At 34.4% G+C, this 24904-nt stretch overlaps 1 protein-coding gene across 1 annotated transcript in view; it reads left to right on the forward strand.

The window, feature by feature from the left end:
* The first annotated feature begins 6650 nt into the window (after window positions 1-6650).
* The window catches only part of LOC123718980 (dynein axonemal heavy chain 5), a 33358-nt gene continuing 15104 nt past the window's right edge, over window positions 6651-24904 (forward strand). The window contains exons 1-23 of the mRNA XM_045676009.1: window positions 6651-6722; window positions 6791-6928; window positions 7244-7515; window positions 7701-7804; window positions 8297-8457; window positions 9046-9162; window positions 9456-9737; window positions 10078-10402; window positions 10839-11062; window positions 11382-11529; window positions 13072-13253; window positions 13593-13796; window positions 14194-14467; window positions 14712-14766; window positions 14843-14982; window positions 15254-15399; window positions 15580-15712; window positions 21443-21661; window positions 22201-22400; window positions 22511-22739; window positions 23290-23489; window positions 23762-24043; window positions 24508-24767. Coding sequence (XP_045531965.1) covers window positions 6651-6722; window positions 6791-6928; window positions 7244-7515; window positions 7701-7804; window positions 8297-8457; window positions 9046-9162; window positions 9456-9737; window positions 10078-10402; window positions 10839-11062; window positions 11382-11529; window positions 13072-13253; window positions 13593-13796; window positions 14194-14467; window positions 14712-14766; window positions 14843-14982; window positions 15254-15399; window positions 15580-15712; window positions 21443-21661; window positions 22201-22400; window positions 22511-22739; window positions 23290-23489; window positions 23762-24043; window positions 24508-24767 — 4367 coding nt within the window. The remainder of the gene's footprint in view (window positions 6723-6790; window positions 6929-7243; window positions 7516-7700; window positions 7805-8296; window positions 8458-9045; window positions 9163-9455; window positions 9738-10077; window positions 10403-10838; window positions 11063-11381; window positions 11530-13071; window positions 13254-13592; window positions 13797-14193; window positions 14468-14711; window positions 14767-14842; window positions 14983-15253; window positions 15400-15579; window positions 15713-21442; window positions 21662-22200; window positions 22401-22510; window positions 22740-23289; window positions 23490-23761; window positions 24044-24507; window positions 24768-24904) is intronic.

Below are 24904 nucleotides of genomic sequence, written 5' to 3' on the forward strand. Positions count from 1 at the left end.
CTTAAGTCTAACATTCAACAAATTACTTTTAACATTAATAAACCATATTACTTCTAATTTGAGTTTACTTTCTTTTTCTTTTTAATAAACCGATCACGTAATGTATATCAGTTGTTTTTTACCTCTGTATGACATCGGCTGACTTTCGATCACAGCTAATTGCTTCAAGTGAATCTTGACATGTACTAATTAAATTTTCGTGACGGAAACAATTTGTGATGCCTAACGAAGTTAATAGCTCCAATATGATTTCCGAGGAAGAAATTAATAGGGTTTGTATATTCTATCTTTTATGGCGTTGTCGTTTTACAAATGAATAGCTTAATGATAGTGTGGGGAATTGAACCTGCAATTGGATAAATTATCGTTAAATTCTTATAACGTCTCAGCTTAATTTCTTTCATGAAGTTAGCACTTTTGACATCTATGGTCCACTGTTTAATATAAACTGGCTGTTGATCGAGAACTTGTACATGTGGAACTACAAAGCTAGGTTTTGAGACAAAGAACCTGATTATTATTAGGGGCCCAGCCGCTTATTTTAATTGCCGTATTTTTGCGACTGTAATAATAACTTCAGTCTTCTTCAAACATTAAGATAATAAACAACTATTAAGTATCCGTCTAACTTTTCGATTACTCTACGTTGGCATGCGTAGAGTTAGCAGTTTTCAACAGTTATATACCATCGCCCTATATAATATGACTTTTAACAATTTATTTTACCTTTTACTAATTAACAGGTAATAGTACAATACATTCGTTTGTAATGTTCCCAACTTCACAATCGGCTTGGTGTCGTTTTCCTAGTGTGGTAGACCCATAAGAATAGCGATATCGCTCCATGTAATTTGCCGTAAAGCAAATATGGTACGAGTGGCGTGACACCTTTTAGGTCTGAGCCTCATTTCTAATATATATTAATGGGCAAGTAACCTTCAACCTTCTGTGCCTGTCATACACCGTCGCCCTTTTGACGCAAGGTTGCAAGGTTTCCTCACAATATTTTCCGTCACCGTTCGAGCGAATGTTAAATGCACATAGATAAAACCCATTAGTGTACAACCGCGGTTCGGACCTACGATCTACGAGAGCCGCCCCTGAAGCCTAGGCCCTGCCTGCAAATATACTAGTATATAAAATTTTGCTATTGTTAAATAATATATATTTATTATTTGCTATTGAGTTTTTATAAACATGATAGTTATTTAATTTAGAACAAAGTTTCCTTTGGAATTATTTGATATGAATAAATATCGTAGTATATAAATAGCTTAGCAATAAAGTAGTGCTCAAGTATCATGCTCCCATTTATACCGTGCAAGGCTGGATGTGTTTGCACTTAGAGTCATGTATTAATCTGAAGTAGGCAATATTCTTAGTCCATTACGGAATAGGTAAAGCGCGGGGTTCAAGTTAAAATTTTAAATCATTTATTCATTTAGGTTACACAATGTACACTTATGAACGTCTATAAAGAAATAAATATTAAATGGTTCTAATTTTACATATACTGCCAGTTCTCAAATCAAGGGCGTAAATAGCTGGCTATAAGCTCTCCACCATGGCGATTAAAAAGGGAATCGCCATGGATTTTGTTTTACAAAATGTTTGTAAGGAACTGCTACCATGTTCCACACGGGTACAACTAGTAATATGTGGAGCTGCCCAATTTGATTTAGAATCCGTATGATGTAAGTACCAATGCTGTAAAATAAAACAATTGGAACTCACCTGAATTCCATGCCCATCTGATATTTGTCCTCTGAAAGAGATAGGATTATCTCAAAATCTTCATAAATTTATGATTGCGATTGTACGGTGTCCCGTGGATAGTCTCAGTAATATAAAAAAAATATTCTCGCGCTTTATCAAAATATAATTTTCAAACCCTTATCTTAACTTTTCTAAATTATTCACACACTTTCGGAAAACGACATTCAACAATGTATACTGCAATGGCCGGATGTATGTTTAGTATTAAATACATATTATACTAAAATATTACTCCACTTCTATCGTGTATTCTATTCTGTAGATGTATCAAATTTGCGAGTCGGTCATCGACGAACAAACATACGTATGTTGGATACATACAGCTATCAAGATTGCATACTTTAACATACCCTACAGTATTTAAATAGTACGGAGCGTTTATCATACTACATAATTAAAGCTTGGTACAATAAACCGAACGAGATATTGCCATTGCGAAACATATGAAATTGATATCGCTACCTAAAAGTATTTATAGGAAATATTCTGATATTTCTATGTATCGTTCCAACGAGTGTGGTGGCTTCCACATACTCCTATATAAGTTAGGTAGCTATACAGTGATTCTATATAACTTAACTACGTATCGTTCACACCTTGTTTTATCGATAGCTTCACACTGTTCTATGGCGTTAAAGGGTTCTGAGCGTACACAAATTTAAAAAATAGTAACTCTTACAATTTCATAGTAAGACGTGTCAATTATATAGTGTTAATTAGTATGGATAAATTGAGCAAGCAAGAAAAGGCCGAAGCGAGACAACAGTTCGAGAATCAACTCCGTTATGCATTTATTAAATATGATTATATGGATGATGAAGAAGACAACACTGAGGTATGATAGCTTTCTCTTTTGATATCCGAGGCGGAAATTAATTTACGCATCTCTCAGGATATGACATCGAAGTTCAAACCCTGCTCTTAAACAGCCGGGTAGGTGACTTAAATTCTTATCCAAATAATTATCCAAGCAAAGATAACTTGTTAAATAATTATCAGTAATATATGAAAAAATGCAAACAATATAATTTCCTTTCATAACAAATTTTTACCTACGTAGAAATTTTAAACCAACGTTTGCGATCAATAGACAAATAGAATAAACTCCTTGTTCTTGAAAATAATCAAAAGCATTAGGAACTGCCAGCTCCTGAAACCTCTAGTGAGTGAGATTAGCCGTACTGATAGGCTTTCGCTGTGGTCACTCAGCTGGTGACCTCATTGCATACCTTACATATTTGTGGGCAGAGGCAATTGAGTCCAAGGGGGTGGAGCTGGTGGTAAGTTTGGACATAGCAAAAACCATCGATCGTGTATGGCACAAAGCACTGATCTCGAAGCTATAGACTTCCCGTGAAATTATACAACTGGATTTCCAGCTTTCTCGCTGATAGGAGCATCACGATCGTCATCAAAGGAGCATGTGAATACTAGGGCACAATCCAAAAGGCTGTGTCCTATCCCCGACCCTGTTTATTCTGCATATTGATGATATGTTGCAACATAGCAACATTAATTTTTATGCGGACCGCACTGGCGATACTCTTTACACTGTCTGGGCACGTATTTCTCAGTTATCTATGTGTAACGGAACAATCCTGTGTCTGAAGTCGAAACTCTGCTACGTGGAATTTCGAATTGGGGTAGACTAAATCTAGTCCAATATAACCCCAAGAAGACACAAGTTTGCGCGTTTTCCGTTAAGAAAATACACCCTTTGTCGCTACTCCTCTCTTTGATAACACTCTCCTTAAAGCATCAGCTAGCATCGGGATACTGGGCGTTGAAATTCAGTTTCGCGGTCATTGGGAAGGAAAGGCTAAGATTAATTTTTATTTAATAAAATAGTTTTTATGCTACACAATCCAACTTTGTACGAGCTCGGGGTTTTTTATATATAATATATGCTCGTTCATATCATGTATTTACCAATGTGGGTTTATGCTTTATTACACAGCCTTCTATCACGGCATTTTTGCATACAAATCTTACGTCAAAAACATGATAAGCGTCTATAAAAGTACTGCTAGTACACTTTATGTAAGCAATTTTTTGTCATACAAATAACACGAATCAACTGCGAGTCAGTCAAAAATACGCGGAGCTATACATGTGCCGAACACGGAAATAATATTACGGATTTCTTCTTGTAAAATTGAGTGAGTTGTGCATTGAAATGGTTGATTCGGAAGTTGTGCAGGTACATGTATATGCGTATGTATTATGTTCAATAAAAATATGTTTAACTGCGTCAAGATATTTTACAAATATCTGGTTCATAATCTTTTCATAAAATTTATATATTTTTCAAACGTATTTTAAATTAATTTCAGTACTTTTTAAGCTTCTGCGGATGACTTGAGTAATAGTTAACAAGACTTTTTACAAGTAACATATAATAAATCGATATAGTTTATTAAACTATTTCACGTGATATAATTTGTGATCTGTGAAAAAACTAACACCCTCATTAATATAAACATTATTATTATAATAATATAATAAATAAAAAATATTTATCCACATCTTACATACATTATACCAATAAAGATATATACAAATTTATTACTCTAAGATGCGGCCCCTGTGATTATTACCTTAATAAATTATAATTAAAAACTTAAAGTAATTCTTAATTCCCCGAACATTATAGCATATCGCATTATACGTACATTGACTATGCTACGTGTCATCCTTTGTTAATTCGTTATGACATATTGAAAGTATTCATCCTTGTAATGGCGTTTATACTCAAAATTGGACACTGAAGGTTGATCACCTACTTGCCTATAAAATCAATAAACAAAAATAGACTAACTGCCCAATGTCTAACGGCCTTATCCACAAAGGTATTATCACCACAGTTAGCTGAACAAAATTAGTCTCGCCATTCTCTCTATCTATTTCCAAAGCTACAGATTACGCAAAACAAAAGCATTGTATGCTTTTTAGTATGTTAATATTGAAATGAATGTGTTAGAAGTCCTACATCCTAAGGCGTTCGTTTTTATTATTTGCCCAAAGTGTTTGTAATTATATAGTATGTTACAATTTTTACCCTACATAGTAATATTAATATAATAATTATACATTAATAACTACAAATTTATAAAGTTTGGTGGTAATATACCTTTAACCCTGGCAGCGTTTCCTCGCTGTATTGCGATACTTATTCGTTGAGCGAGGAAAGCACCAGCTCTGAGGTCACCGGAACTATCTACCAATATTCGGACGAAGATTCTTCGAAGAATTTTTCGTCCTGTTTGCGACGAAGGTGTTTGGCGTATTCGCTACAATGAGGAACTTTATAACATCCTAGACGACGCCAACATGGTCCAATTCATAGAATATAACGGGCTCAAGTGGCTGGGACATGTGCATCGAATGGCGAACGACAGAACCCCAAGGTCCTTACTAAACTCACAACCTGGTGGCAAGAGAAAACCCGGAAGACCGAGGCTACGTTGGTAGGATGGAGTTGTGAAGGACCTCGAAACAATAGGGGTACGCAATTAGAAATGTGAAGCTCTGAATAGATTGCGACGGCGAAGTGTACTTGAGGAGGCTAAGGCCCACAAGAGGTATAGCCATGGATGATGATGATCCAAAGGTTTAGGATCTAAATAGGTGCCAATATTTAATTAATACAAATATTTTATACTTACGATGAATTAAGCCTTGTGCGACACCCGTTCCTCAAACATGTCTGAAAACACACGGTATAATGGCAAAGAAAATAGAATGTGTACGAAATAAGGAAGTAAGAAAGTTATTCCAAAGAAAGTAGTGTAGCTCAATATTACCTTTAAAAGCTTACGAAAAGGGACATAAATAGCCAAAGATACTATATTTTTCATAGTTTTTATGGTTATTCGTGGCAAACGCTACTTTATCATCCGAAGGCACGACAGATCCTTATCAGTTGCCATGTGAGCATAAAATGTGAATTCATTTAATGGTGTATCGCGTTTCTTTAACCTTAGTTCACAGATTTCTTTTGCACGCATTCAACGATTCGGTTACGGTTGGAAACTATATTTCCTTAATATAAAATTAAATTAAAATAATTAATATTTTACTAGTACTGTACTACAAACCATAATATCGCATTAAATTACGCTCACTTGATTAAAAGGTGCCACTTTTATCCTCATTTAACCATGGATATGTCCATGGTTGGCCGGTTCATCAGTAACTTCGTAAGTAAAAGAGACTTATTCCAACTTCGTCAATTAAATTTTATGTAAGTGAACAGACTATTTTAGATTATACGTGCAGATTAGAATTAAGCTCGCTTTTTAATATTTAAATTGAAAAATATGAACTACTAAAACCTGGAACAACCCAGTTGTATATTATATTCCTTCATTTACAAGATGGGATTTTATAGATATTATGTAAAACTTCTTTAAAAGTCACTTTTTCTAAATCTAAAATACAGTTTAAAAGTCCTGTTTGATTTTCATTGTTATATATAACATTTTTAAAACCAACGTATGATCAAACGCTTTTTTAAACTGTGAAGAATTATTAAGAAGTTAATATTGCAATAGCAATATAGTGTAAATAAAAAACTGAAATCGTTTCTTAAACGCTTATAAAATTTTACAGCGAAGAAAATAGCTGTTTCTATTAGGGTTTATCAAGCTTTGCGTGCTTTAGGTATTTTATTCGGTATTGCAAATGAACACGACTCTCCTTGTGCTCCCTACCTCTAATGACACCCCGTCACTTTTCCGTTAATTTACATAAATTAGAATAGTTTTGACTAAGCTTAGTTACAAAACAACATTGAACAGAAGTCGTCTCTTCAAACTTACAAGGAATACTTCAAAAATTTTTTTTTTATCTAAAACCCTTAAATATAATTCAAAATGTTTGTTCATGGTATAAAACCTGGTTCTAGCGAGGAAGAAGAAGAAGAAGATGTTATGGATATTCTTCAGGTTTTTAAAGAAATACGGTACATTATATTGCCAGTACTAAAGTTGTTTGACGGAATGTTTTATTTTAGAAAAGGCGAGAAGAATGCGAACGGAAAGCTCGACGGGGGGAAATGGACCCTCGGCTGGAGTTCACTTTCCAGCTACTTATCGACGGCACTGGATTACCGAGACATGCTATAATGGATCACGTATTCGAGGGGAATATGGTAAACAAGGTTTTCTTAGGCTAAACGTAAACGTTAATAAACGTATAAAATAATTTTAGTATCTACTAAGTTTTGAATTTAATATACGTAAAAAAACCTTGCGTTTATTAAAGCGATGTGTTATTTAGAAGATCTATCTAAACTTATAAATATGATACACTAAATAAATGGTCTAAACGCTTCTAAAATATGTTTTAAGCTTAATAGACGATAACAACCCGGACTAATCTATCCTAGTGTTTTCTATTTAATAACAAAATCATTATTGATAAGTTAACAACTGAGGTAGTTATCTATTGAACTATTTATTTACAGTTAGATGACATCAATCAGTTATTTCTGCCGCATATGAGAAATAAATTATTATGGTATTATCAAGATGTGGAGGAAGTAGAAGCCCGACCCCAGCCTGAAAACACAAAGCCAAGACAGCAAGGGCAAGGAAAACAGCCGCCTCCACAAATAACATTGAAGAAGAAGCTTTTTCTTTCCGATGGTTGGGATGTTAAATTTACAGGTGTTTGTATTTATATGTTCAGGATTAATGTAAGCAAGCAGTTACCAGAGGAAGGATTTCATAAAGATCTGTAAGTGTTTAAACTAATTATTCAATCACATAATAACCATAACTGACGGTTTTTAAATTAAATCCATAATAATAGGGGATATAACATTTCGAATTTTACAGCACCTATATGGGCTTAACAGTCACTTTAATTCTTTTCAACACCTTCAGCAGACAGGAAGCACTAGATTAATATTAATATTTTAGTTTTTGTGGGATTTTGAATGCCGAACAAGTTGGTCTCGTAACTGCTATAGAACGTGTGATGGAGCACGTGTATATGAACGCATTAGCCCACCCAAGCACAGACGGTGACGAAGATGAGACCAAATTTCCGATTGTTAAGAACCAATTGTTGCCAGGGTTAAGATCTTTCTGTAGTGCTCTTAAAGGTAATTCTTTAATTAAATAAAAAAAACAATGTTTATAAATTAAGATTGCAACAAGCTAAAATTAATATTAAATTAGTTTTTTTAGTATCACATTTTTTCTCATTATGTATTAAAATACATTCTTTGTTTATGTATATTCTAATACCTATTGAAAATGTTTCATTAATTTCTAGATCAAGAGTAACGTATATTATTTATTTTTCCTGTTTATTAGATATTTAATACACACACTATAAGAGAGTATTTGCAATTGGGAAGTGTTCGGTAAATTAAATACGAAATTAGAAGTGAAAATATCTTAAATCCGAAAAACTTAAACGATCATTGTAATTTGCAATTATAAACATACGGTTAATAATACTACGTCAATTATATTTAAATTAACAATTAAAATAAAATGTTATGTTACAGTGTGTGAAGATGTTTGTAACCAAGTAAATCTTTTCGATGATGGACAAGCGTTAATGGCGAATTTGCAAGACCACACGGAGCTTAAGGAAATGACTAAAAATCTTAATACAATCACAATGTTAGAGGATCGTGTCACTGAATGGATTAAGAAAATCATGGAGGTGGTTATTTATTTTTAAAGTAAATTTCACGGATGTCTATTGCATTTTTATTAATTTCAAGTAAAAATTTAATAGCCATCCTACTCCTAAGTCACTAAACTCTTTGTAGGAGAAGCGGCCCACGCCGGACGTGTGTCGCGTTTCATTTAGTGTGTGTGGGAAGCTCATCACCTTCCTCTCCAAATTACTCCAAGCGATGCACTTACTAAAATGGGAATATGGGTGCCAATGGGATGCCAAGACTGCTCTCTTTGGGGGTCGCTGAAGCTCCTATTCCATAACAAAGCAATGTTTTGTAAAATCTTAGATTTACATCGAACAGGGCTCACTGCATCGAATTAAGTGAGACACTGGAGTAACCATTGATTATAGAGTTAGACGAAAAATATTTTTTGCATGAATAAGTTTATCAAAGATACTAAAAAAGTAATTTTGATCATATATATAGCCACTTGTGTAACTCTTTCTTTTCTTGTAATAATACTTTCACAAGTAAGGAAATGCATTGGTTTGGTTTATAGGCATAATAAATTTAATACGACAGTGTAAACTGTCTCCAATCTTAATAAAAGATTATTATTCCTTCAGATTCTCAGTGAAAGCGAGCAGTTGAGACGTGAAGTTGATTCAAGTGGCCCTCAAGACGAACTGGAGTATTGGAAGAAAAGAGGAGCGCAGTTTTCCCAGCTTGTTTCATACTTACAAGTAAGTACCAAGGTTTTAACTACACGAAGATGGAGTATGTGCACACAGCGAGGAAATATAAATGTGATACAGTTATAGTTATGTATACCAACGGCTGTCTTTCGAAAAAAGCGCGTACCAACTCTTAAAAAGCTGGCAACGTACTTTCGGGCCCTCTACCAATGTTAGTGTCACTTAACGTCAGCTTAGCCTCCTGCCAATAATAATCAATACTTCGGTCAGCAATAACTAAATTATCAATTCATATCTTTGTCATGAGTATATGACTTATTATACATATGTAATATTTTTAGGACCATGAAGTTCAACTAACCCTGACATGCCTCCAATTAGCTAATTCCAAAGTGATAAAACTCTGGCGAGACACCGATCACAAAATTACTTTTTGTTATAACGAAGCTAAAGACAACGCGAAGTTTGTGCAAGCCATGGAAAAATGTTGTCACACTCTCTACTTGGACGATCCTGTAAACATCAAAGATTCCATACTAAGCTTATTACAAACCGTTAGATTGATTCATAGTGTATCACAATTCTATAATACGTCAGAGAGAATATCATCTCTTATGGTTAAGGTGAGTTAAGTCATGCGTATCTTTCACTATTTCATTTGACACCGAGTCTCTGTGTGATTTTAAACTAAGACATTTGTTGCTTTATTTACCTCGAAAACTACCTTAGGGCATACAAGATGTATTCAAAAACCAGCTAAAGTGTGTAAGTATTCAGGAATATTACATCTTGGAATTGTGTGTAAAATTCCCGAAATTTCGTGTTTCGAAGTTCGTTTGCACCTAACTTTTTGTAGATACAATTATTGTTCCACCTGAAATAGAACCTCAGTGAATCAGGCTGTTTCCTACCAAGAAATAAATACCGTTAACTGTTTTGAAAAATCAACAATAAATATTTTAGATAACGAATCAAATGATAGAAACATGTAAGCAGTATATAACATGCCGTTTCAAAGATACTATATGGTCTCAAGATCGTGACCTCGTAAGGAACAAACTAATGCACTGCATCAATTTGAACAAAACATATAGAGATACATATATATTTGTCAAGAATCAGCCGTTTTTGCCGAATACGGAGCAATTTAGTTTCTCTGAGAATTATGTATTTGGAAAGTTCGATACATTTTGTAAACGGTTGAATAAAATAATTACGATGTTTGATTTGATGGATGACTATAATCACCTGTTTGAGAAACGTATGGAAGGGCTTTTATTGGGAGAAGGTATCTATATAGTTATTTAAATACTAATAATGTTTGTGTCTGATAGAGCATCCGTTGAGGGTTTGTTTATAAGTTTCATTTTCACTTACTATAAACTAAATCATTGGCGCTACAACCTTTTTAGGTCTAGGTAGGTATTCATGATCATTTCAATCAAATAGGCAAGTGGGTGATCAGCCTCCAGAGCCTGACACACTTTTTGGGTCTAAAGCAAGCCTGTTTCCTGACGTAGAAAGTCCATTGGTGCACAGCTGTGGATCAAACCTTCGACCTCAGGGATGAGAGGCACGCTGAAGCCACTAGGGCAACACTGCTCACAGTGAGCAGTGTTGCTCTTTTAACTATACATATTTTTATTGTGATACAAGTATATTATTGAAATATTTATCAAATAAGTATCGAGTCGAAAATAGTTATTGTCAAATATTTATGCTAGATCTTGAAGAAGCTATGCACGCATTTGAAGAGGCAAAGAAAGCAGTGACAACGTGCCAATATGACTACCTTGACTATCGCAACGATGACTTCGATAAAGATTATCAGGCATTCCAAGACAAAACTAATGCATTACGTGAGTCGATCGGAAGCACAATAGAAATTAATTTCTCTAGTGTATGGGAAACCCCTCAAGGAATTAAATTTTTAACAAGATTTGAAAAGGTGAGATTTGTAAAGAAATTATACATTTTATTACGGCCACGCCACGGCGCGGCGTCTAATCTGTATTGATAATAGCCATTTATTAAGGACATTTAAATAGTATTCAAATGAGACCGCATACACTACACACAGAATTGCTGCACACCAATACGTGTTTACAACAGGTGCAGGACTAACTTTATCCTAGTGACAGGGGTTGAAACACCATCAACCACTAAAACTATTCTTTTCATAATCACAATCATGTATTTTTCGGACTAGAGAAAGTAAAGAACTTTAATGAACATTAGTATAACGCGACACATTTTTTTCTACTAAGGTCAGCCAGAAGATTCAGATAATAAAACTAAATGAAAAATATGGTAGAGTATTAAAGTACAGCGAAAAGGAGGTAGATAAAATAATGAAAATGTTTAAAAGGCAAAAAGAGGATCCACCACTGCCCAGAAATTATTCACCCGTTGCTGGTAAGCCCATTGAAGCATTTCCTAGCCAATTTATAAGATTAAGAAATTGAACAGATCTAAGTGTGAAAAAGGTTTTCTTTTTTAAACGAACGTAAAATATGAAGTATTAAATTGGCGCTAAGTTTAGAATAACAAGTTTGTACAAACTTTTGAGGTAAAACTTCTAGTATCCCATGTTCATCTGGTATTTGTTGGCGCGTCGTTGGTTGGTAAAGAAGCTATGCACATGCGCACTATAGTTTAACAACTGTTAAGGGGAGGGGGAAAACTATCTCCTGTCGCATTATGTTTTCCTCATAAGAACGTGGCTCAAAGCTTTGGTTTTGTAGTTTGAGATATCGATTATGACGCGCCACAATCGGGTATGTAGGAGGGGCTGAAACCATACCCGGACGATTTATATTTCCCTGGTGAGAGTGCGGCTCAAAGCATTCGGCTATACACACTTTTGTAGCTCGGATGCGGCGAGCCCCAATCGATATCCAGCATGGGAGAAATTATTCCTGCCAATTTATGTTTTCCGGGTGAGAGTGTGGCTCAAAGCGTTCGGCTACATCCGCGCTTTTGTGGTTTCAGATATGTCGGCTATGCGCGCCCCAATCAATACATCCGACATGCGAGAAATTTTTCCTGTCAAGTTATGTTTTCCTGGTGAGAGTGTGGCTCAATGCGGCGGGCGAACTTTTGTCGTTATTATTATTGATTGTGGCGCGCCACTCTCCTCAATAAAGTTGAGTTCTCATTAGTAGTAGTAAACTTTTTTACTATAACTAAAATCATCGTAAAGCGCGGTTAGATTTAACTCACACCTTAAAATCTTCTGGTCTGGAAGATTCTTCTCTAAAGTTATTATCACACGTAAACACAATTTAACAGAAAGAGACGGAAAATTACCAAAGTTAAAAGATATTTAGACTTATTTAGTTAGTTAAGGGTGATTCTATTTAAATAATAGAATTTATCTCATTCATCATTTTTCAAAAATAAAATCAAATTATTGTTTTATTAATATTACTATTTATTTGATTTTAATACTATATACTAATTGTTAACAATTTAATAAATACTAAAAGAAAAGCATTAAAAAAAGTTTTCTAGATGTTAAAAAGATTTCTTGTATAACTCTAGTGCCTTGGTGTTTACACGTGTAGTTTATTGAGAATCGCCTATAACCGTGGCCGATAGACGTAGGTAGGACAGACTCCTATACAATTCTGAAGTCCTGGTGCGAACGTGTTTTAGTGAAACCTGGGGTTGGCCCTTTCGCAAAACTATAATAATATTAATAAAATATTTTTTTTTATGTAAACATATTATTAACAACAGTTTACTGTTGAAAATGGAGTAAATATAAATCAGTTTGTTACATATTCGTTAATCGATATGAGTCAATGCCATTATCATAATAACTCAATGTCAAGAAGTTCTTGCTTACTTCTTTATTTAAATCGGGTTACTTAATAACTTCACCTTTTTAATAAAAGTACTTTTACTGTTTATATGTTTACTGGTTTACTGGTAACCATATAAATAACAATTCAGGTCGAATAAAATGGGCGAGATGTTTGATGTATAATATGACTGAGACCGTGGAGAGCGTTTGTGCACATCCAGTTTTACGTGCTTTACCTGCTGCTGCCGACATGCTGCGGAAATATCAGGCAACGAAAAGCCTCATTCACAATTATGAGACAACTATGAGTGCTGTATGGATGAATCAAAATGTAAATTAAATATATTTCTAATATTTTTCCAAATTGAACAGAAAAATAATAGTAATAATTAATTTAGACTTTATTGGACTTAATTCTGGACAATAATTAATTGTTTTATATGTATAAGATTAGTTAGTTTACTACGATTAACTAACTATAATATTAGTCAAACTTAGAATGCTTATTTGGACTGATGTGGATATTAAAATTGAAGTCGAATAATTAATTTGGATTTGCATAGATAGCGAATACAAATATTTTACGTTATATAAAATAATATGAAATTATACGTGAATTCTATAGTATCCGATTTCGGCTTATCCAATATACTCATAATATATGTTTTAGGTGTGGGATGTTGACGACAGCCTTAATAATACATTACTTAAAATCGACGACACTGGTCAAATAGGTGTGAATCTTGATCATACCATAAAATTGCTAATTAGGGAATCGGACTGTCTCGTTAAGATGGGCATAGACCTCCCAATCGTATGTCATTCTCTATACTCGAAGAAGAATTACTTTACACTCGTCAATGATTCTTTACAGGTAATAAATGTTAGGGGATATTTTCAGAATATAAATAGAGTGTTGTTTATTTTATTTATTTATTAACACTTCGTTACATTAAAATACAAAAAAAAATAGAATAGTTTACTTATGTTAGGGACTCATTCGAATTTATTTTAGTGTCACATCTAGAAATTAAAGTTATTAATTTTCCTATGCACGAACTGGTCCCGTGCAGTTTTACGTGCGTCGGACAGTAGCATGATGTTATAAAGCCTAGGATACTTCTATGGTAATGATAACTCGGTAATTTGTAGCTCAGTTCCAGGGAAGGAGTTTTAGAAATATTTTTCTTTGCACAAATGTAAGCGCTATGACGTATAGAGAAGAAACTTATCCATTTAAAATAATTTATAATAAAGAAAATAATTTTTAGTTTCTATTAGAAGACTATTTACGATGCGTACGCCAAGTAAAACTAGAAGTTCGCCCACTTTTGCTCCCACAAGTGGTTCGTCTTTCCTCTCTTCTCCTCCCAGGACTGCGTTCAGTTACGTGGACAAGCGAGGATTGGAAGGAGTTTGTGGATAGAGCTAATGCTGCTATTAATAGCTTTGATGTACTTGTAACTAGAGTTCATGATATTTATACGAATAGAATTATTTACGTACTATCCGGAATGCAGGAAGTTACGTTGATAACTTTACCAGGTAAACTCTAACTTTAACTATAATATTTAACTCTAGTGACAGACGGCCCCTAACTGGCACAGTTCTTTTTTGTTTATGACAACTTTAATCCCCGCTAGAATTGCCAGATATGACTCTTGTGATCTCGTACATCTATTTCAACCGCCTTCGTGGCTTGGTGTAAATGTTGTAATTTTCCTTAGTAGCTTTTGAAATTTCGATGAATAACGATGAACAAAACTTACTTCTCTTGTTCCTAATTTAGAAGAAACTCCGTGGGCTGTAGATGAATTTATTGAATATGTCGAGACAAAATGTCGGTAAGTGACTTCTGACCTGTTTTTTTATTTATATAAAAACCGATATTTAAGTGTAAAACATACGTTATTTATACAGGAATGCGTGTGTGGAATTAAATAGAAAAAGTCTTATGGTAGAAGAGGCGGTCGAGGAGGTTTTAGATCTGGTTAAGAAAGCAGCTCAACAAATCAAGCCGGCTGAAATAAATCCTGATTTTGAATTTTTGATTGCCGAAGGTAGATTAAACACAACAGTATTCAATATAAACTTCATAGAGCTTGAATATTTTTGAGCATAATAATTTTAAAATTTTAATGTGTGCAGTTACAGACACGAAAACACCGAGACAAACCCTATTTCAATTAGATTTAACCTCAAGTGCTGTTACGTTACTATAAAAGTTAACACCTCGTTTTCATTACGTAAAATGTTGCGTATAAAGAATAAACCAAAACTATATTTTTATATCTGGTGTAATATTGATTAAAAAAATTGAACTATCCGTAGATGATGTTCATGGTAGCGCTACAGTATCAACACTAAACGAATCAACAAGCAGCGGACAACAAGATTGGTCTGCAGTTTGGGAATGCTTTGAAAGTCCACATAGATTATTGTCCATACCCGCAGGTGGACTGTCCAAAAGTATGCAAGTAAGAACTTTGAATTCAAAAACTGCAACAGATAACAACAAAATATAGTGTATCGTGGTTATTATCTACAGTAATTTTAGTAAAGCGCTATTCAATAAAAAATTAATTAAAATATTTGTTTATGTCAAGATAAAAAACTATTACTTTTAGTCATTTTATTTAGAATCAAATAATTCGTAGGAAATGGTGAAAAATGCTGTGAGTGAAATGCGTCGTTACTACAGTAGAAAAGTTATTGATGTCCTGATTAAAGTAACGAGAAGAGCCTTAGACCTCATCATTAAACAGATTTCGCAAGACTTCGAAGCCACTGGTAACTGTTTTAGTAAATCCAATTATTATACTTAAATAAATAATAAGGATCTCATATGTAATAACTCTTAAATTTCCGTTTTCATATTATCTTAATATATATAAATCTCCTGTCACGATGTTTGTCAGCGATGGTCTCTTAAATTACTTAACCGATTATAAATTAAATTGGCACACCGTGAGCAGTCTGGTCCAACTTAAGAGATAGGATAGCTTAGATCTTTATTTATAGTCGCAATTTTATTTTATTGCAAATTATTTGCCTATAACTAATTGACAGTCACAATTATCTGTTAACTCCAAAAGATTCTAACAGATGTCGATACTTTTCGACTGGATTGAGTAAGTAATCAATAGATGGCACTGCTATGGTAAACCGACAAACGTGTCATATAAGCTACAATTCCATATCATGATTACCACGTGTTATTGAGGATAAAGTATACATTAAATTTACTTTGTATTAAACGAAATATCGTGAAATTAAATTATTTCTACTTTTTGTGTTAGCATAATCAACCACGTGTTACTTAGACCGAAGTGTAAATCAAATTCAAATGATAGTGGCAATAATACAGCGAAATTATTCTTTCGTGTCACGGTATTAAGGCTAACTAAAACCACATTAAGGAGAAACGAAGTTCGCGGGGGCAGCTAGGTAACTTAGAACATTTACCAACTTAGTATATTTAAATATTTACACGTAATTAATGTTTAAATATATTATGACAAATAGAAAATATACATTTTTGAGTATTAAAACCCTAACCTAACAATAAACAAAAAAACAAGAAGTAAATATAATGCTACGAGCGTAGACGGAACTACGAATAAAACTAAAATGCAACGCCACAAGAAGCTACAAACTTTTTACGCTACGCTGATTCGCAAGCTTCTGCGCTTGCGTATTATCTATCATTTCTCACGACCTCTTTCAATTTATACGTTTCTGGTTTTCGCGAATGGTAATATCTCAGCCCCAGTCTCGTGTTCCTCCTCCACCCTCTTACCAAACTTTTACGCCACGCTGAGCCACACAAACTACTTACTACTGCGCTTGCGTATTAATCCTTTGTATTCCTCACAACCTCTTTCAATTTATATGTTCCTGGTTTTCTCTAATGGAAATTCTCAGCCCCAGTCTCGTATTCCGAACCCGATTTATAAAAAAAAAAATTCTACGCTGAGCCACTAAGTACTGCGCTTGTGTATTATCATTCCTCACGACCTCTTCCAATTTATATGTTCCTGGTTTTCGCAAATGGAAATTCGCAGACTAAGGCTCGTTTCTCCAATCTGTACAAACTTTTACGCCACGCTAAGCCACATACTACTGCGCTTGCGTATTATCATTCCTCACAACCTCTTTCATTTTATATGTTCCTGGTTTTCGCAAATGAAAATATCTCAGCCCCAACCTATTTTACCTGCTTACAAACAAACAATTTTTAAGACACGCTGAGCCACAAAAACTACTACTGCGCTTGCGTATTATCATTCCTCATGACCTCTTTCAATTTATATGTTCCCGGTTTTCGCAAATGGAAATATCTCAACCCCAGTGTCGTATTCTAAAGAACCCCACCCACCTCCTCCCTCTACAAACTTTTACGCCACGGTGAGCCACAAACTACTGCGCTTGCGTATTTCATACCTCACGACCTCTTTGAATTTATACGTTCCTAGTTTTCGCAAATGGACATTCTCAGCCCCAGTATCGTATTCCAAACTCGATTTATAAAAAAAACACTTTTACGCCACGCTGAGCCACAAACTACTGCGCTTGCGTATTTCATACCTCACGACCTCTTTGAATTTATACGTTCCTAGTTTTCGCAAATGGAAATATCTCAGCCCCAGTGTCGTATTCTAAAGACCCCCACCCACCCCCTCCCTCTACAAACTTTTACGCCACGGTGAGCCACAAACTACTGCGCTTGCGTATTTCATACCTCACGACCTCTTTGAATTTATACGTTCCTAGTTTTCGCAAATGGAAATATCTCAGCCCCAGTGTCGTATTCTAAAGACCCCCACCCACCCCCTCCCTCTACAAACTTTTACGCCACGGTGAGCCACAAACTACTGCGCTTGCGTATTTCATACCTCACGACCTCTTTGAATTTATACGTTCCTAGTTTTCGCAAATGGAAATATCTCAGCCCCAGTGTCGTATTCTAAAGACCCCCACCCACCCCCTCCCTCTACAAACTTACGCCACGGTGAGCCACAAACTACTGCGCTTGCGTATCATTCTTCACAACCGCTTTCAATTTATATGTTCCTGGTTTTCGGAAATAGAAATTCTCAGACTAAGGCTCGTATTCCACCATCTATCTATCCTATCTCTCTACAAACTTTCACGCCACGGTGAACCATAAACTACTGCGCTTGCGTATCTCAGACTAAGTAAGTGCCTTTCACACTGGCGATTAGCGGGCGATTTGAAAGCGACGCGATTGCGCCATCGCCATCGCGGCGTGCTCGCGGCGCCATTTTGTTCACTCGCCCACAAAATAATACAGTAATTACTCTCTACTCGGGATTCGCTATTGCATTGTGGTGATTAGTGACATTTGCTACCTGGTGAAACCGGTTTAGGTGTTAACAGCTTGTAAAATTAAAAAAAAAAATCGATAATTGTAGGTTTCTCCCATTTCCCTGTGTACTTTAACGAAAATCACGCTGTATATTAAAAATTTCCTTAAAGTAATAACGAGACTTTCATCTGGAAACACTGACTTTCTTAGACCCGTGTTTCTCATGTCGTAAGTCATTTTGTATCAAACACATCAAACTCGTACAATGTAGAACTGGTCATTCGCAGGTAGGACCGAATCTTTTTAGGATTATTTTTAACTCGTTTGTAGTCGCATAGTAGCATTGCAGTCACTCTCTCCCAGTCCATTACTTGATAATGGAATCTCTCATATTCGTCATTGCGCTCGCTTTCGCTTCTTGCATCTTCGAAGTAACAAAGCCAGCAGCAGTGTTTCATGGTCACAATCCATTTTGCTACTGAGTGTACAAAACGCGGAAGTTATACCGCGAGCTCGCGACCTCGTCGCGGCGTCTGCGCGTGTGCGCTGCGCTTTCAAATCGTTCGCTTACCGCCAATGTGTAAAGGCCCTGAGGCTCGATTCCACCCGCTACAAACTTTTACACCACGCACAAGACACTACTTACTACTGCGCTTGCGTATTGGCATTCCTCACAACCTCTTTCAATTTATATGTTCCTGGCTTTTGCGAATGTAAGTTCTGTATTTTTACAAACGCTCGGCGTGAGCTTCGCTCACAAACAAACTCCTACTTTTTTATTCTATATCCTAACTATTCTTCTGCGCCTGCGTAATCCAAAACTCATCTCATAATATCTTTCATGTTATACGTTCCCGGTACCGATGCGGATACAAATTCTCAGCCGCAAACCCGTATTTAGCCCGTACTGCGGCTGCTACTTTTACTGTCTCTTTTTTTAGTTTTAAAAAATAACCCTCCTTGTAATTTGGGGAACATCAAACATACCTAAGTTATTATTAAATTACATTTAAAAATCTTGTTTAAATAGGCGAATGTCCTCACGAATGTTTCCCGAGACTTTATAACTTCTGGTAAATAAATATTTCATTCATTCCAATGATAATTAAAACCTTATTAAAAGACATTAAATGCGTATTTATTGTAAGAGAAATATAATAATAACATACATAAAATGTTATACAAAAGATTAAAAAATATAGTAAAATTAGGAATACTGTAAGGATAAAAAGAATGTAATAATGTTGAATGTAAAAATTACAATTTGAAAAATACTACGACTTCGAAAACAGGTGTCGCGCATATTATTAGCATCATGCTACGAATCTAACGAAATGACGAATAAAAACAAAATCCTTACGCGATATACAATACAAACTTTTGGCGCGCTGGCTCCAAGCCACTACCAGCCCCTAGCTACATACTGCGCCTGCGTAATGGCACTCGTTAATACCTCTTTTACTTCATACGTTCTTAGTACTCGTGCGGATAGAAATTCTCAGCTTCCAAATCCGCAATTTACCGCAACGGCTATTTATCGCATAAAAGAGAGAAGTTAAATTGAATATTGAAAAAAAATATCTTAAAAAATAACAATGATGAATACACAACGGCACAAATAAATAACGTTTTACATTGTCCTGTCTATGAATATTGATTTCGATTTTATTATCTACAAAAATATTTCAGGATCAAAGTGTTTATTTATTCTAATGCTATATGATATACCATATTCTTTTTGTGTTTCTAGATGGATTTTCAAGATTAATGCCACAAATAATAAGCGACTGTAATTATTTTATCAATATAATAATACTCATATCGAAGCATTTGTTTATAACAATATTAATTTTTCTTACATCCTCTTTAACGATATTTGCAGCACATTGAGTTATGTTAAACGCCATACGAATACATCAAAAAAGTTTGAATTGTCATAATATGTATATGAATTGCGCTATGCACTGAAAATAATTGCTATCGCAAAAAATGTGTTCTTAAAATTTCTAATTTTCCGCACAATATTCTTATTTTTTTCTTTCATAAGACAAACACAAAAAAAAGAGCGAAATCGGTCCAGCCGTTCACGCGTGATGCCGTTGGGATTTATTTTTATAAATATAGATTCTTAACAAAACATGCTTGCTAAAAAAATATTTTTTTACTATAACATTTAATAAATAATGAAAATATATATTTTATTCCTTGGTACAAAAACAAAAAAATATACATACACAAGAAATAAAAAAATACTTTTATAGCGAAAGATAGACTAAAGATTTCTCATTCATAACCATAATAAACTGTTTACTTATTATTTACTCGGTATACAATTTCTCAATTTCACTTAAACCTACTGAGAAACTTTAGAATGTCAATTAAATATTCCGAATTAAGTTTAACTGGTCTTAAGAATCTTACCAATAATATATCAAGTATAATACTTATAATTATTTTGAAAATGTGTTAGCTATTTTAAAGTTTAAAAGTGTATTTTCGAACTTCAAAAAAGTTGTTGAGGTAAGTTGTTTGTGGCTGGAATGGTTTGAACTACGCATGTCTGAACCATGAACAAGCGCAGTATAAGCCTTTCATCTCCTCGGTATATCTGAAACTCTGGTACGGTGTAGGCACAACATCGTGGTAGGCCTTTTTTCGTGATTTGTTCTTCTAGTTTAAGCCCCAGTTTTGAATGTGTGAGTGCACGAGCCACGATTGGAGACACGAAGTACATGTACAAAATAGCTGCTAAACTAGAACCGCTTTGCGGGACCGAACGCTTGTAGTTAATTAGAAATATTACGATAGACAAGAATAAATTTCTCATGTTTGAAATTCACGTTGTTTGTGAGAAGTTTGAGCTTTTGAGTTATACGGAGAAATTAATTCAACTTCAACACAGAAATTTTATTGTTAAAAAGTAGCAGGTCAAAACTAATGAATTAACATATCCAACAATTAATTATTATTTATTTATTGCCGCACAAACAAGGCCATTAAATTAAAAAGTTCATGATGCAAATTTTTTGTTAGATGTTTTCAGACAGTTCCCTGTCGATGGGTTTCTGTAGGAACTGTCGTCACTTAGTTACTACAAATTGGGCTTATATAAAATAGCAAATCTTCTTCTACATCCTATATTATTTACTTAAAAATACCGATTATAAGTTAAAATTAATCATGTTTATTAGGTTACGCCAAGAAACCAATTTTCTTGCTACACGCTGCTCTAGTTATACCAAATGTTTTGGTCAAACCGACTCTAGAAGAAATTCAAGAGGTCTTAGTATTGGCCGGAAAACACATATCTGGATTATCAAAAGGGGTCGCACAGTGGACCGGTGACAAATCAACAAGGGTAAAATATTTCGTAAAGTATACTAACACTGTCAAAGATTTTTTTAAGCTCGGTAAAGTTGAGAAGGTTACTGTGAAATAAGATTTTTTTCAATTGAGATAAATTTGCCACGTCGTAAATACATGTTTTAAAATAAATACATTTAAGTTTGTAACTAGAAGATGAACATATATTTAATATTCTCATTTTAGCCTTCAGCTCATCGTACAGATTCAACTCAGGTCTGTCTAAAAACTATTTGTAGCCCTAATATTTGTAATAACTTGATATGGTTTCTACATTCGTTTATTCTTTTTCCAATTTGTGGTGTTGAATGTTGTGTGTTGTCTATTATTTGCACTTATTATGTGACCTGACGGTGAAATCGTCTGCAATTCAACCTATGCTTGGACGCTTTTTTCTTTATTTGCTTACACTCGGTGTGCTTATCAAATCCTTTGTAAATACACAACCATCGATTGTTGAATTGTTTGCTGCACTTCCTTCCGTGTGCACGCTTGTACATTCAGGTTAGTTGGAAGAAACTGACAGGACACCAGTCCAACCAGCTACTCCAAGTAGTCACAAAGCTTGACGAACAGGTTCAAACAGTGGCGCCAATGAATGTCGCCAAATCTATGAAAATGATAGAAGCAGCCAAAATGAGGAAGAAGAAATATTACCGATTGGAGTCGGAAGAGAAGCCAATGTTTCCATTTCAACAGAAAAGCTTCTATAGCCATGTTATGGAGAACAAAGAAATCATAAAGACGTTGACTTTGCTGTCTCTATGTACACAAAATATTAAAACGGTACGTTGAAGTCGAAAGTAATACAATATAAGTTATTAAATTACACAACTATAAAACCATTATATTTCTGGCTGTGTTTATCACATTTTTCTTAAATATATATATTTTAGGAGCTAAATACATTAGTAAAACGTTGGCGGCCCTATCATTACCTATGGAAATGTGAGAAAACCTTACGTCAGCTTTTGTCCTGGAATTTAAATGATTTTGAACTTGCTCTGAAAAGACACAGTGAACTCGAACTGAAATTATCTACGGAGCCGGACATTCTAGTTATCGGAAATTGTCTAGCAGTTTCTACAGAAAAACTAAAGCTGGGACTAATGACTGAATTAAAAAGTTTGTGATTATTAATCAAAAATGATATAATCTATCATTCTAAATATGCATAAGCGTGCTATGGAAAATTAGAACGTTAGGCATTGATAAGTTTAGTTTAAAAAATTGTGGCTCTACAACCTAATTAGCCTCAGATTTCTGTATCCGTTTAATGATCATTTATCATGTTGTGTTTGATTTTTGTCAATATAATAGGCATGTGGGTGATCAGCCTCCTGTGCCTGATACAGGCCGTCGACTTTATGGCTTGGATTTTTTCTTCACCGTTCGAGCTAATATTAAATGCGCAGATAGAATGAAAGTCCATTTGTGCACAGCCGAGAGTGGCACGCTTAAGCCACTAGGACAACTGGTGTTCTGTTTAGTTTATTAAAGGATTTAAAATTTCTGTTGTTGATGGTGATTAGTAGACAGTTCTGAATCTAACGCAGGTTTGACAGTCGCGTGCCTTGCCATTTGGCCTAACATACATTGCTTTGCGCTATTTTTAGCTATCCATAATTATAAATAATAAATCGAAATATATATTAAGTCCCTAATTTTCCTCTAGATGGTACTCACCGAATAAGTCAAGCTATGCGTAAAAAGTACAAACGTGAAATGGATTATGTATATGCTATAATGAATGATTTAGAACGTAAATTGGAAAGGCCTATACGGGATCTGGATGACGTCAGAACTGTGATGGAAACGCTAAAGAAGATAAGAGAACAAGAAGTTGATATGGAGCTAAAGATCGATCCTGTAGAGGTAATCCAACATTAATTTATCTATGAAAGGCCTAATTAGGCGTAGGGGTGCATTTTCTATTCTAATATATTCAAATATATGCCTAATATAATTTTTAAATGTATTTACGATTAGTAAAATTATAACCTAGTACGATGGTAACTCTTACTTGATTAAATCACGAACAAAAAGCAATATCTATTGTTTATTTTCAATTTCGATTTTGGGCATTACAATTTCGATTTTGGCTATAAAATAATCGTTGTTTATGAGAGCTTTGTTTGTTTTTATAGGAAGCATTCAACGTGATTACTCGATATGAATTGTCAGTAAGTAAAGAAGATATGGAGCAAGTGGATAATTTAAGATATTCGTGGCAACAACTTCAAGCCACAGCGCTGGCGTCACACGTTCAGCTTTTAAAAATGCAGCCACAATTCGAAGAGGACTTAAAAAATAACTTGGAAAGGTTTAGAGATGACAATTCAGATTATTGTCACGAGTATAGACATGCAGGTCCTATGCAGTCAGGTCTGACTCCACGAGAAGCTTCCGATCGTTTGATATTATTTCAGGTATAAATTACAGAAAAAAACGTAATTTTCTTGAAGTTTGTTTCAAATGCGCTATTCTTTGTTATTATCGAGTTTATACGCTATGACTGTTAACCGCTAATTCCTTCGTATTTATAGGCGTCAGTTTTTAAACATTATACAGTATGCAGAGGCAATAGTTGCATTATGCAATTTCAGTCATAAATTAAACAAATCAACTTTTTAAATCTATACACACATGTTCAAAAAATCCGGTTAATTCTGATCGAACTACTGATTTGGCAAGTAAAATGAGTGAGGAGGGCAAAGCTTTTACCAGCTATTTAACGCTTATAAGAACGTGAATATGTAAGGCGTATAATCGTTCAATTGTACAGATTAAATTTTGAAAAATATAGGCGCGTTTAAGATTTGCATTTAGCATAAAAAATAACTTTCATTAAAATTTACAAATTTTGATCGTATATTATAATTTATTTTTACAGAATAGATTCGATGGAATGTGGCGAAAATTACAAACATATCAAAATGGTGAAGAATTATTTGGACTTCCTCACACAGAGTATCCTGAACTTGCTCAAATAAGAAAAGAACTTAATCTTCTCCAAAAATTGTACAAACTGTACAATGACGTGATTGACAGAGTTAGTAGTTACTACGATATACCATGGGGAGAAGTGAATATAGAAGAAATCAATAACGAACTTATGGAGTTCCAAAATCGATGCCGAAAGCTACCAAAAGGGTAATATCATTGAAACTGTAATTTATTTTTATTTCTGTATCACGGTTTTATGTGTTGGTGTAATGTTATTTAATTTTACATGCGTCAAAATTTTACTGACAAACACAATAAGGTAATTAGATTTTTCATATTTGATT

The sequence above is a fragment of the Pieris brassicae genome, chromosome Z, assembly GCF_905147105.1.
Source record: "Pieris brassicae chromosome Z, ilPieBrab1.1, whole genome shotgun sequence".
Taxonomy (NCBI): domain Eukaryota; kingdom Metazoa; phylum Arthropoda; class Insecta; order Lepidoptera; family Pieridae; genus Pieris; species Pieris brassicae.